The sequence below is a fragment of the Haemaphysalis longicornis genome, unplaced genomic scaffold, assembly GCF_048455015.1.
Source record: "Haemaphysalis longicornis isolate Haplotype H1 unplaced genomic scaffold, Haemaphysalis longicornis Haplotype H1 scaffold_12, whole genome shotgun sequence".
Taxonomy (NCBI): domain Eukaryota; kingdom Metazoa; phylum Arthropoda; class Arachnida; order Ixodida; family Ixodidae; genus Haemaphysalis; species Haemaphysalis longicornis.
Window position 1 is genome coordinate 81652569 of NW_027526225.1, and position 14421 is coordinate 81666989.

The following is a 14421-nucleotide window of genomic DNA, read 5'->3' on the forward strand; positions in this document are numbered from 1 at the left end:
GTGTGAAAGAAACCCTTCCAGAAAGTGTGGTGCAAAAGGGGTGGGAAGTGAAAGTAGAAAAGGCTGGTGTTTATGCAATCAGTGAGCGAAGATGGCCTCAGTAAGCTGCTCAAGGGGCTAGTTTTATTAGCAGTGTGAATGTAGTACTGCTGTAGAGGATGTTGAAACCACCGGTGATTACTTTACATTGACGCATGAGCAAACCACAGGGGTAGGGTGGTTTTGGATACATCTTTGTAGGCGCAGTGAAGGGTTAAACAAGCGGGGAGACTTTTCTGGAATTGTCGAACATGCAATAGTCAGACGAAGGAATGTTTAAAGCTTATTGGATTAGGTAAACACTGAAAGTTTGGCTTGACTTATAAATTGATTGCAGCAGATATGGGTGGGTCTCTTTACTAGTTCCTCAGCCGTGGGTTATCATCACTGATGTGTCAACAGTGATAGCCCAGTAGTGACATAGTGGGGATGGTCACCAACCAGATATTACAAGCCACGGGTAGTTCACGCGGACTGGGAAGGGGGAGCAGTGTCAGTGGGCAGAGGCAGGAGAAATGCTAGTGTTTTTAGACATAACTTGCTGTGAAGCAAGCATCCAATTTTGACATTGCGTGCCAAAGCCCTCTACTGAACAGCCCAATGCCATGGAGCTATCGCATGCAGGAAGACCTGAAGGAACTCCCACAGTATCACGATCGACCTCATTTGGCCAGCGATAGCTCCCAATCAGTTGCAGCTATGCTGGAAGTCTTGACAGTCGTGGCCGCCAGTACCTTATCTGGGGCCCATTCTGACAGTGATTCCACGGATGGGTCTGTGTATGTGGATAAGGTATGGGCAAAGAGGAAGAGATTGCCGTTTGTACGCATGTGTTGTGGACACACTGGATTGAAAAACGATCGGGAACTTAGCTGTGCTCTGCTGCATATACTCGCATAAAGTTCGACAACATGCATCTGCCTTGTATGTATTACAGGTTACGTAGGTCTCCTTGCTGATGATGCTAGTAATGTTGAAAACTGAGAAGCTCTCGGAGGTTTCCACGAGGGGTGGGTATGCAGTGTTCAGTTCAGCCAGGCAGCATAAATTTTCTACTTTGTTCATTTGTTTACATTATGTGAGCATGTATCCCACAGTGGGCGCGTTAGTACATGAGAATATCATTTATGCAAGGTGCAATAGCTTTGAAAGCGCAGTATCACAGTATAGTAGAACCTAGCTGTTATGCTGCCCAAGCGGCTGTGAAACACACAAGTATGACTAAGCTTTCACAGCTTTAAGGGAGAGACAAATGCAATTCACAGGAATAAAAATCTGGAATAGTTGTCCCACTGAATTGAAGAGGTCACACAATGCTGTGGTAAAACTAAAAAAAAACAGTTTTTGAGCAGGCTGTAACTGCTTTTTTTTCTTTGGTGGTAAACACTTATTATTTGCACAATTATACACTGGTGAATCTTGTAAACCTAGCCTTTTTTTGTTTTTCCTCTTCATAAAACCCGTGATAGCTATCGTGGTTTTTTTATTTTAACTCTCTCATGTTTCTGGGTGTGTCCACAAAGTGCTCTGTCGAAACTTTCTGATTGTATGCGCACAAGTAGTTTTGTTTTTCTGGGACCTGATTGTTTAAGGAGAGAAAGACTTCTCTACTGTGTGAAAGGGTACGCTCATATTCACACGGAAGTGATGGTTACAGTGTTTGTACAGCTGTACCTGTATTACGTGTAATTGATATTTCCCATTTCTGTCCATTGTTTTTCTTATTGGACCCTGCACTAGCCTCTGGCTACGGGTCCAATCAGTGTTTGTAAACTTCATGTAACAAATGGTAATAAACGTTCAATCAACCAATCAATCAAAAACAGCCAGTACAACGCACTCACCAAACTTATGTATCTCAGAAAAGTTCTGCTCTGCACCAGAAGTACGTACTTACTACTAAAAGCGTTACGACAAGCATATTATCCTAAGTGCATGTATTTGAGCCCCCAAGTATACTGCAAAGGAGATTTTTTGCAAACTTAGTATCGTAGGAAACAGTCTGAAAGCTTTACTTGCAAACACTAAATTTTACGAGTTACGATAAATAAAGAATGGAAAAAGATGGGAAGTTTCGTGTATATTGAGTTTCCAGCACGTTCACACTTGCAACAATTCTTTATTAGTGTCCTTGTGTTCCGTCAGACATGATGGACTGCAATCAGCTGAACTCGGACATATACGGTTACATGAACACAGAAGTGGCTAAAAGCAGAGATAGAGTTGGGAACTAGCCAGGGAAAAGATGTGCAGTACACTCAAACATCGTTTTAACGTAATGGGATATAACGAAATATAATGGATATAACAAAGTAAATGAAATTCCCTTTTAAAGCTTCATAGAGACCCATGCATTTGAAACCTCATTGTAATGAAGTAAAATTGACCTGTCAATGGATATAATGAACTAATTTTAGGCTCCCCCCTCCCACTCAGAAAAAAACCCGACCACGAAGCATGAAGTATACCGCGGAGTGTGACGCTCGTTTGGCGCGGCCGTTTTAAAATTTATGCGACGATCACACAGCCAACCGAAGATGCTATTTTTTATTTATTTATTTACTTATTTCCAGGGCCCATTTGCCCGTACGCATAAGTTCATGATTAAGTTCCCGCTTACGAATAAGACGCCAATAAGTCGAAGTCGGCCAGGGCAAGTAAGCCGGTTGACAGAAAAGCCGAGGGAAACGCTACCTTAACGAGCGTTTGTATCAGTTTCGGGCAAACGACTTACTACCTAGACAGCACTGAAGTCTTGAGAACTTATCTCGCACTTGTTGCGTTCACGCAAACGGGCCCAGGTACTGTTGGCCGATTGGGCCATTACAGGGGTTGGGTAAAAAACTGACATAACAACCACCATGTCAAGCGTAAAGAAAAAATGCATAGCCGATACAAAAAGAATACATCACTATACTACATTCTACAACTTCCATGCTACATCACATACATCACAAAATACACTTCACAGTACTACATCCTACAATGTACATTGAGACAATTTACAGCAAATACATTCAAATTTACAATAGAACACAGGCACACACACACACAAAAAAGCAATCATCGTTCACGAAGATTCACTTAGAAAATATTTAGTAATATTGTTTTCAAAACGTTCTGCAGTTTGAGAATCACGTATAGCATCCGGTAATACATTCCAGTCTTTTATTGTTCTAGGGAAAAAAGAGTATGCATATGTGTTCACACGACATTGAGGAACTAGATATTTTCTGGGGTGGTCACTTCGTAGGTTCCGCACTTGACTCAGATGTCACCAGACAAACTGACGCAAGTGACGACAAAGACGCCACGCGGTCTTCCATGCACAGGCATTCGACGTGCCAACGTCGTCGGAGGCACTCGATACGGTTGACTTTCTACACCGTTTCTTCGGCGCTCATGGTGACGGCGAAAACACATCAGCACGGTGGCCACTGCTGAAAACAAAGTCTTTCACTTGCAATGTCCAAAACGAAGGAGCATTGCAGGCTGTTTTCCAGTTGTCTTGTGGACAATAAAATGGCAAGTGTGCGCATTGAGCAAGCAAAATATTATTCTATTCGATGTCCATCGCATGCGTGGTCGCGTAGCAGTGCAATGGGCTGCAAGGCACTTTTTTTCTTTGCATGCTTATCGTTTTGCACCGAACTGAGCATACATTGCGGTAAACTGTTATAATTGATATAACAAAATAATGGATATAACGAAATAATTACGGGTCCCCTTCAGCTTCGTTATAACGAAGTTTGAGTGTACACGTAAATAAAGTGCCAAACACCTCAAGAATCGTTAAAATGGACACAAAGTGGTTATTCGCTCTGGCAAGGGCATTGCTCGAAGTGAAAACAACGCCCATTTTATTGTCCGAAGCAGTGCTTCACTTTCAAATATAACTATATTCGAATTGCCATACGTGATAATGTGATGACTTCCTCCTTTAAAGAGCTAAATGCCTGTTATGAAGATAGCAGCTAGAGTATACCAGTATCGCTATTCTTTATATGTTAAAATCCCGCGAGGATTGTTTGTGGGACAATAATTTGCAGATCATGGGCAGTTCATTCTTAATTAGGCCATTTACAACAACCAAAAAATTACAGCACATTTACAGTAACGCACAGAAGCACAAAAAAGCTCTTTGTGTACACAAACAGGTAAGGCAATCAAATCTTTGGTATATTAACATGGTGCTATTTCAAAAGCCTTCGTACTGGGCCGTTTTTAGCATTCTATTGTTACATGCTGGCACTGGGTTCCAAGTCCCGCTGTTTAGATGGACAGATGGCGTCGAGGCTGGCCCGAATTCTCGGAAACACGTACCAGGTCGGGTCGCATGAATCTATAGCCCCAAGTATGGTCATTGCGAACACTGCCCAGTTTGAAGCGTACGCTACACAGACTCGTCCTCTCGGGCATTGGAGTTCTCCAAGTTCTTTGATGCCAACCTTCGCAAAAGCAGCTTGCCGGGCGGATCATGCCACCTTTGCAGGCTTTCATACTAATGCACAATCTTGCCTCCTACCAACCATCCACATATGTACTTTCTCCTGTCGAGACTGCTAGTCAATGGTGCATGCATCAAGTGCAACAGTAGTGTGTGCTGCAGCTGCTTTGGCGTGTATTCAGATGCTAAAGCTTATTTCTTGTTGCTTCGGTTTCAGGTCGGTGACCAAACTAATCCCCGATAGACGCAGAGGTGTGTATGACACTGAAAGCAGTGTGGCCACTTTGGTAGCAAGGATGTTTGAAAAACCGGCTCGGCTAAGCACTATGATCACTGAAGTCCCCTCCTGAAGTTCAAAAAAGCTGGTATATAAAAATCCAGCCCATTCCGTTACGATTCCACTCCAAGTAACCTAATTTCACTCCCATTTCATTCTGGGGTAAAGGCAGGGCGAAATGATTCCGGAGTCATTCCAACTCTGGAATGGTAAACCGCAAGTCTGACTGACAGTTGTTGACTCAAAAAGCAGCTAGCCTTACTCACGCTCCAGACAGCCAACATTGATGCTATTGAGGCGGCCACGTTTGCCCGTGGTTTAAATTCCCACACCGACCTTGAATATGTCACTATCCGAGCAACTCACAATCAGCTCGTCACCACTACCAAACAAGCTGCATCTCTATTGTTCCCCATCACCCATTGTCCCTGACACCCAGTGTAGACTTTCGGGTCAAGCATTACCCCCAGGAAATGAGGCAGCTCATGCGTTTGCTTCGTGCTAATAACTTGGGCGTCCTTGCAAATTAACGACTCGCACAACCACACACCACAAAAATTCTCAATGCCATATCAATACGATGACATCTTGGCTCATTATCGGCTTCAGCGATGAACTCTGCACCTTCCTCATTTCAAGCTACTCAACAATTAAGAAACAGTTCTTCGCAAAGCGCCGGCAAATACCTTTCCCCACGAAACTCAACCTGACGAGATTTATCCCTCCCAGTTCTCCCCAACATGCAAATTCTGCCCACCCTGCACCTGCACCTGTATATGCTACCATGCATATACAGGGTGTTGCGACGATAATAGGAACGCTTTAAAAAATTTTCCTGAGCGAACCGCCGCTCTGTTCATGCTCAAACTTGCCACGAAGTTCGTATTTTGTGGTCTATTTTGTTTGATACCGGGAACAACGATGGTACTTACCTCTTTATTCTGACAATAAATAAAAACAATTTCGCCTATGGCAAAATGGCGGCTGATTTGGACGTGCGAGCCAGCGCAAGTTGATGTTGGAACGACGGAACCACCTGCAGAGTGAAACGCACGTTTGGGATTCACGTACGGAGCCAAATGGTACAGCAGACGATCAGAAAACCCGGTTTTCGTGCTCGCACGTCCAAATCAGCTGCCATTTTCCATAGGCGAAAATCAATTTTATTTATTTTCAGGATAAGCAGGTAAGTACCGTCGTTGTTTCCGGTGTCAAACAAAATAGACCGCAAAATGCGACCTTCGTGTGAAGTTTGAGCGCGAACAGAGCGGCGGTTCGCTCAGGAAAAAAATTTAAAGTGTTCCAATTACCGTCGCAACACACTATGATATGGGAATGCTCTCATACTTCGAATATGCCTCATTTCTCAACCCCTTTCCCGAGAGCACAGCGAGAGCCAGGTGCGTCCGCCTAGAACAGGTCTCTTCAGAGCAGCTCCAAGCAGCCCAAAGGCCGAAATCTGCTCCCGCCATAAACGTTCTATGGGCTAATAAAATACGGAGAAGCTTGGGGCTGCTGAGAGCTGCTTTGAGCAGGAAAAAAAAAAAAAAAGAAAAGAGACCAAACATCAGTTTCAGCTGATCCCTTGAGTGCACGTGCACAGGCTACCAAAGGCATCCGGAACAACGTCACGAAAAAAATGGAAGGGAAACAGCCGGATGCTCAGATCATGTAGGAAGGCCCAGATCTAATCAGTTAGTTCCCAGCAAACGAGGCATCTTTGGTAGTCGAACAAAAGCCAAGAAAGCTACAAAGAGCACGAAGAGAGCTAGGCCACTGTAGGCCTAAGTAAAAACAATGCCCACATGGCCAAAAAAACTTTGTAAAATAACGTTTGTTTTATTTTGCGCAGCAAGATTCCAGGCTTATGTTATATATGAGGTCGCGGTCATGGAGGAAAAAAAAGCTTTTTTTTTCATCCATGGTCGCGGTGAATGCGATATTATTACCTTAGGCGTTTTGTGTTTCTTTGCCTAAGTATTATCATCATCAGTAACATGCGTTGTTGTTTTGTTGTTGTTTGTGCGTGCGTGTTTTCCCTACGCTGAACACAAACTTACGTCAATATTTTTTTCGTTTGCTGCTTAAATAATTGCGGAGTGGTGCCCACCGGACCTGCTTACTCAGTACAGTCGTTACAAAGGAAGCCCGAAGTTGGTGAACGTACTACAAGCGCTACAAGTAAACTCAAATGCAACGAGCCCGCCAGCGATGGACATTTTGCGGAGCCGCTGAGGTCGGAGGAAGCCCTTCGAACTGTGTGTGAAATCTTTATGCCGGACCCAGGCAGCATGAAGAAGTACACGCAGCTCGCCCTAATCGTCGTGTGCATCCTCTCCGTGCTGGCGCTGCTCATCTGCGAGCGGCGCTACGCCAACATGAAGGTGATCCTCGAGGTGATGGACGTGTTCGAGACGAAAGAGGCCGCCGTCAAGTGTGACAGGCAGATTGAGCTTCTGCGACGCTCCCAACTCGACTCCGGCGCTGCTGTTACGCCCGTGGTGTTCCCTGTCTGGCGAGAAGTATTCGTCGACGAAAGCTTTTCCCTGCACGTCTATTCGGCGTTCTGGGATGTCGCAGAGGACGGGACGAATGTCTCCCGAGTCGTCGCCGTTGTCGAACGGGATTTCCCCGCTGACTTCAAGTGCTTTTTGTGGTTTGACAGCGTGCACAGCGTCCGAAGCGACGCGATGGCTGTCGTGAAGCTCGACGCTGACGGGTACTCGACGTCGGTCCTGCTGGAGTGTGCTGTACGCGGCGTCTCGATCGAGCCTGTTGGCGTTTCCTTCTCGTTTACCTCTGCGTCGGGGCACGTCGAAAAGTCTCGGGTGATACCGCTCGAGTCGACGCACAGTTCGGCCGTCGCTCGGAACTTCACCGTCTGCGTGCCGCCCCTCGTCTCTACGGTGACGCCTCTGACTCTAGTCGAGTTCGTTGTCTATCATCGGCACGTTGGAGCCGACGACTTCATATTTTATGACTCCGACGCGCTTCCTGATGCCAAGCGGCTTCTAGCAGCCGTCCCCGGGAGAACTTTGGCCAGTCTAAACCTGCTCGCATGGAACCTCCCCAATAGGTTCTCCAACGTCTCCGACTCAGTTCGCATCGCCGACTGCCTGCTACGATCTCGAAGGCGAGCGCGCAACGCCATCTTTCTGGAGACGAACCAGTACATCTCCATGAGGGCGGCGAAGGACCTAGGCCAGCTCACGCATGGACTCAAGTCCTTAACTTTGCCCAGGCACGGCCGCAATGAGACCCCGCTTGTGCTGTTTCACACGCACTACTTCTGTGACGAGTTCTCCGATGACATAGTGGCGAGCTCGCTCCAAATCCGCTTTTTGACACAGCGTAAGGTCAAGTACCACCGGCTGTCGGAGAAGCACAAGGTATTTCTGGTTGCCAGTGGCTTTGCCAAGGATGTGGTCGCTTCGCTGAGAAGTGCGAACCACCCGGTGGGTGACAATGTCCTCGTGCCTGAACGCTCGGCCGTGGTGAACGTGTACCGTGAGTGCGGCTCGCTGTTCCCAGTCAGGAACACTCGGGAGCACTACGTTCCAGATATGCACATGACGAACTTTCGAAGCCTGCTCTACTCCTCCAAGCTGTATCACTACTTTGAAAAGCAACCTTATGCGAGCCTGTTGCTCTAGCGACGGCAGCGAGCAACCGCAAGACTGCAAATAAGTGTATGATGCACTGGAGGCGAGACTGGATAGCTCGCTCTCCGTGAAGTTGCTTCGAATGACAGCAGACGAGAGTGTGCCGAACTGAGCTGATGGCCGGAGACCTGGATTCATCAACTTTTAGGCTGAATCGTCAGGAGTGGCAGTGAAAAAGGAGGAAACTGCGTGCTCAACTTGTGCTAGGTCAGGGGGAACGAGCTGACCCCAACATTGAATTGACTACGTACGGTTGCCAACGTCGTGCATCTTGGATGTGGCATTAAGGCCCCGATCTAGCCCTAACCTTAGCATCTTTGCAACGAGCTGCCACCTGGGGACACATGGACTTCCGTCTGTTAATGGCAAGCAACAGTGAAACTGTGACCCTCCCATTGCTATTCCGTGAGTCAGTTTGATGTGGTAGTAATCGTGAGCACAGCCTCGGAGCCCTGCGTACCTAGCCTCCTCTGTGCAGAAATCCCGCTCTTCCTGATTACTGACCACGTGTGAATGCACGTTCATACTGCCATCCTGAAACTTTGAGATGTGCCACCTCTGCAACACATTCGAGTGAGGTAAATGTTGCCTGTGGGACATGTAACCAGCTGTGGATAATTAATCCCGGCCACGCTGCCGCTTTTCCGATGAAGGCGAAAAGCGAAAACGCTCATGTGTAGGAGGTTTCGGCGCACGTTAAAGATCCCCAGGTGGTCAAAATTAATCCGAAGCCCTCCACTACGGTGCGTCTCATTGCCTGCATTGCATCGGCGTGTTAAACCCTACAATCCATCAGTCAAATCAACGTAGATAATTACCCTAATACCACAGTATGTATGAAATGGCAGCTGTGTTACCGTAATTCCTATTGTAGTTCTTGCCAAACCTTCTTCAATCTGCCCACAGCATTGCAGCCACTGCGTGCTTATCGTTCAGAAACAAAGCACTGTGCAAGTTTGCTTCGTTAGAAAGGCTGCACCTTTCAAACTTCACTACATTTTCACTTGACGGGAGAAACGGCACCATCGCTGAAAAATGTGCACCTACAGAGATGTATGTTGAGTTGCGCTCATTTTTCGCCATGATTCGTGATGCAATATGGAGAGCAGCCGCAAACAAATAGTCACTGTTCGTTTGAAAAAGCATAACTTGTGCCCAACCCTGGGCCACCGATCTGGTGGTCTCTGAGATGATGAGCAAAGTTCCCTCATGCCATTATAGCCACTAAAAAGAAGCAAGAAATGTCGAAAAACTTCAGAATTTCGTGTTACCGTGATGTAATATCAGCAGGAGTCCCGTATTATGGGGCAGCACAGAAAACATAGTTGTCAGTGCATTAACTGCATGTTAGCATTCAAGTGATATGGGTTGGTGGCCACCATTGCACTAACAGGATTCTGTGACATACACTGGCATCCGAATGTCATTCGAACCAGGTGTCATGTGATTCAAATGAGGAGCTTCGAATGTCATTCAGAATCCGTCGTGCTCCACTACAATTTCGATGGCATTTGAAAGCTTTAGCAATCGCTCGCCGTGCTGCTGTCGGTTTCTGCTTTTACACAATAATGCAACAATCAAATTTAGCAGCAGTCCTCGGCATTAAAATGGTACCGAATTATAAATAGCGTAAGCCTTGACACGGTTTTTGGTTAATTCTGAATCGCAATCGAGGTTTTTTTGTGCTGCCTGGCCACGCCAGTTTGTCGCTTGCTTGCACTGGTGCTGAGAGTATGGAATCATTACATCTTGATATCGTGGTTTAAGTGGTCGAGAAGTGAACAAAGTCCCACACTTAACGAGTATTTTGTTTGTTTTAAGTACGCCAGTAATGTATCTGTTCATGCTGACTTGGAACGCTGTGCGCGAGAGTGCTAGAAATGGCATTTGGAAGCCTTAAATGTCCCTCTGGGTGCTCATTTGGCTCGAATGACATTTGAGCCGAATGGCATTTCAAAACCCAGTGGTGCAGCACAACTTTGCATTTGAGTCAAATGACATTCGGACGCTAGTTTAGCAGGGGAGAAAAACTGCCAGAATGTAGCTGGGGAGTTGCCGCTGCTTCATTAGTTCTTTTTAAAACCTCGATTACTTGTATGGTGTTTGCAGCAAAATTGGAATCGTTGTTATCGGAACGAAGCAGTCTTTTTAACGAGCCAAACTTGTATCTCGTCTTCGTGGCCCTTTTAACCATAACTCATTTTGCTGGTCTCCAGTCCTGTTCAATTTGCAGCTGCTTTTACTGAGGTGAGGTGCAGTAATGTTGTTGGTACAGGTCTTTGTATAAGCGACGTGACTGGGGAAAAAAGTTCTGTAGTGTTGCCTGGGTGCTGCCGCCTCTTCTTGTGCTTCTCAACCAAAGTTGTGTCTTGTGTTCGTGGTTCCTGTAGAGTGTGGAGTGACTCTACGTGTGTACCTTTCATGTCGGTCGCATTAGCCCGTCACGCCAGGAACTGAAGCAAGTATGGATTGTTGATGACCTCTCCACTCCTGTTCACTTTTGGTTCGGCTTGGCATGTCTTAGGTTAAGCATTTACTAAGCGAGTTGGGGTATGTCGCACAAAACGGACAAGGTTGTAAAAGTTGCGTATAAGTGCAGCAGAAGCTTGTTGACACTGAAGGAAGGGGAGGGAGTTGAAAGAAAGGGAAAGGGTACAGATGGCTTTCACTCGGGGAAACTTGCAATGTGATTGAGCTTTTTTAAAAATGCAGAGCAACAAGTGACGACTTGCCAGGAACCACACAGCTCTTTGTTTAAACTACTGGCAAAATTTTGTCATACTCCTCCTTTGCTTTTGCTCCATGGTTTCATCTGAGCGACAGAAGTAGTGGGGTTTTTCGTATTTGCCACTTATGAAAAGCTTTTCTAGGGTGTTCCAGATGCAGAAATTGGTCGTCTGTCAGTGCTTGTCCGGCCTCTTTTGGCACTGATGCAGGGTGTTGTTTGAGACAGCACAATCTGCAACCTGCCAAGTCATTAAGGAAGAGTGCTACAGTACTACTGCTTAATTGTTTGAGGTGAGTCACTTAGTGCAGACCTGCCGTGGCTGCTCGGTGGCTAAGGTGTTGTGCGGCTGAGCCCAAGGACGTGGGTTCGATCCCAGCTTCGGTGGATGCTTTTCAGGTGTAGGTGTAAGCGAAAACGTTTGTGTGTTGAGATTTGAGCACGTCCTAAAGATCCCCAGGTGGGCAAGTTAATCTGGAGCCCTTCACTACATACGCCTCATAGCATGCTTTGGCATGCCAAACGTGCCAAATTTCTTTTCTAAGTGCATTCAAAATGGTGCAATTTAAATTGATGAATAATTCAAGCTGGCCCACTGTTCCTAGCATTGTTATTGAACTTGAATATCAAAGAAAAAGCGTTAGTCGAAACTGCAAAAACGCTGGTAATTTGAACGACGTTTTTCGTCGGCACAGACTGCTGTTTGGGCTGAGATGTGTTGTGTGCAGACAATACAGGAAGCTGTGCCAAAAAAAAAACACGCACTCAAGCGATTTTACTGACAGATTTACGTAAAAAAAAAACATTTAAGGTAATACGGAGGCTTGTGCATCCTTGTAAGTTGCAGGCACTTTGCCATGTAAACACTCTGGAGTGGCCCATTTGCATGCAGTGTATGTCACTAGACGTTCGAGCCCAGTTTTTTCATATGACTCCACACAAATTATTATAATGATAGGGGTGGATCGTTTTGCTATCAGTGGTACGTGTTGAGAGAGAGAGGAAATTTTATAATCTCGACAGCCCTAGTCCGGGCCGTCTCGCCACAGCCTCTTCATTAGGAGACGACCGATTCGTAGAATTCCCGTAGTCCCTCACTAGCCCAAAACAGTGAGCTGCCAGGAGTTTTTGCGTTGACTTCACGTCCTTGCCGTGACGAGCGCTCGTATGCCGGCTGTGATTGTAAGACGTATAAAATATTTACTTTGGATGAACTTGATAACGGCATCGTCCGACATAAGCAGCTGTTGCTGTAGGCCTTCCTTTTTGGAATTGAATGGCAGCATTGTCAGCGATTGTAATTATTTTTTGTTCCACCAAGTTCCAGAAATGCGCACAGTCTCTATCGATCAGTATTATCTCACTTGGTCAACCTGCAAGAGTGGGCCATATGGCAGAATCCTGTTGATGCACGGTTATGGGAACAGCGCAAAGAAAATAAACAATACGGTAAATCATGTTATATAAACGCATTCGATTCCATAAGTTACGGCAGAATTGAGCTTTTACCACTTGACTGGCAGGGTGAGGAGAGAGGACTGGTCCTGCTTTTTAAACTGTCTTCCTTTTTGGCATTGAATGGCAGCATGTTTCATTCTTGCAAGTGTTGTGAGGCAAATGTTCAGCGAGGAAAGATTTCCTTCATACTAGTTCAGTTGGGATTTTTGAGCTGGGGCCGTTCTAAAATCTTCTGGCACAGTTTTGCGTTACAAGCCACACAGAAGGCCCTCCTCATTTCGTCAGCCGCGCACTGCACTGCCCTTCTTGGTGTTCGCTGTGTTAAAGCTATGAAGATTTCACTTAGTTCAGGGCAGTGCCTTTTAAATCGCCCTGGGGTTAGTAAAGCCATTTTCATCTGATATAACCTAACAGCAGAACCAAATAACAAGGCATTCCTTTGTAATCTTGATATCCTAACACAGCCGCTCGTCCGGTTGTTAGGTGCTCGGGCTGTGTCGCTCAAGTTTGAGCACGTTTGCAGTATGCACGTTTGATAAGCCTCAAATTGAGTGCAATCTGACTTCGCAACTGGTCACCTGAAGTTTATTTATAGGGGAGGGAGGTACAATGAGATAGCCCACCCAAAATGAGCTACAGATCTACTTAAAACAGTAGGTGGGCTATATAGCGGGCACAAGCTCTGGAACTGCTCAGACTGTTAATGCGGATAAAGAAAGTTCAAGGTGATTTGTTGTTTGGGGAGGTGGGGGCATCTGTAAAGATTTTACAACGTACAAATTTGGTCGGTAAATGCTTCCATTTTGGTCTTTGTGTTGAAATAGTACGGTGGCTTTATTTTGCTTTCTCAGTGTTGTATTTATTGCTCCATGTACGTACTAGTTAGCGGCAGTGCTCTCGTGAGTGTGAGGCTCCGACAGGGCAGTCGCGCCCTGCCATGTCCAGTTTTCGCCAAGAGTTGCTCGCGCCTAAAATGCTGCCTCATCAAAACTACAGTGGCAGATGCAGTGGGAAACCTTGATGAGGAGAAGCTCAAGAAAGCACTTTCATAGGTGTATTTCACAAAGTGCAGGTCATTGAGCTACTTTGTGGAATTTATAATGACATTTGATATGACCCACCACTACGTTTGGCAAAAACTGTACAATTTTATTTTGTGTAAGTTTTTCTTTTTGAAGTAGCTATTTCACCAATACTGTGTGCTCTCACTCTCAGTAGAAGGCGGCTATATTTCAGTAGTTCACAAGTGTTGTGTGTGTTGTAAGTTATTTATAGTATGTTACTGACCACATTTGCTATGTGTAACTTACGAAATTGGGTCTTCCAGTAGCAAAGTGAATATTCGAGGGTCTCTGAAACAGGTTTCGAAAGGTTTGATGGGTCTGGGCAGCCCTGAGCTTGCGTGATCGAGAACATTTGAGCCAGGCATTACAAGGTTACGTCCAGTGCAAACTTGGTAATTTTGGGCACTTTTTTTTTTTAAATTATTGGGTATTTCTGGGTCCATGCACTTTTTAACCTAATGCATTCCGAAACTTTGTTGAAACTTGTGTCAGAGCCCTTATAAGGCTTTTTTTTTTGTTTTGTTACTTGATGCGTGTGTGACGTATTCCCACCATTTGTTCCTGCAGTTTATTTGTCATCGAATTTTGCCTTGTCACCTTAAAAGTTGTTGTACTCATGGCACATTCTTTTTTTCCAATGCAAAATATATTCATTCAAGTGAACGTTTGTTCCAGTCGTCGTCATTTTCCTGGAATGCTGTAAGTCTCTTTTACATTAAAAAATGCAGTCTTGTTCTAAAACAGATTAT

General features: G+C 45.6%; 1 protein-coding gene across 1 annotated transcript; it reads left to right on the top strand.

Moving 5' to 3' along the window:
- The first annotated feature begins 6761 nt into the window (after positions 1 to 6761).
- Positions 6762 to 13797, top strand: LOC144162866 (uncharacterized). Its single transcript, XM_077693577.1, has one exon. It carries the CDS (start codon positions 7037 to 7039, stop codon positions 8414 to 8416), a length of 1380 nt encoding a protein of 459 aa, XP_077549703.1. The 5' UTR covers positions 6762 to 7036; the 3' UTR covers positions 8417 to 13797.
- The last annotated feature ends 624 nt before the right edge of the window (positions 13798 to 14421 follow it).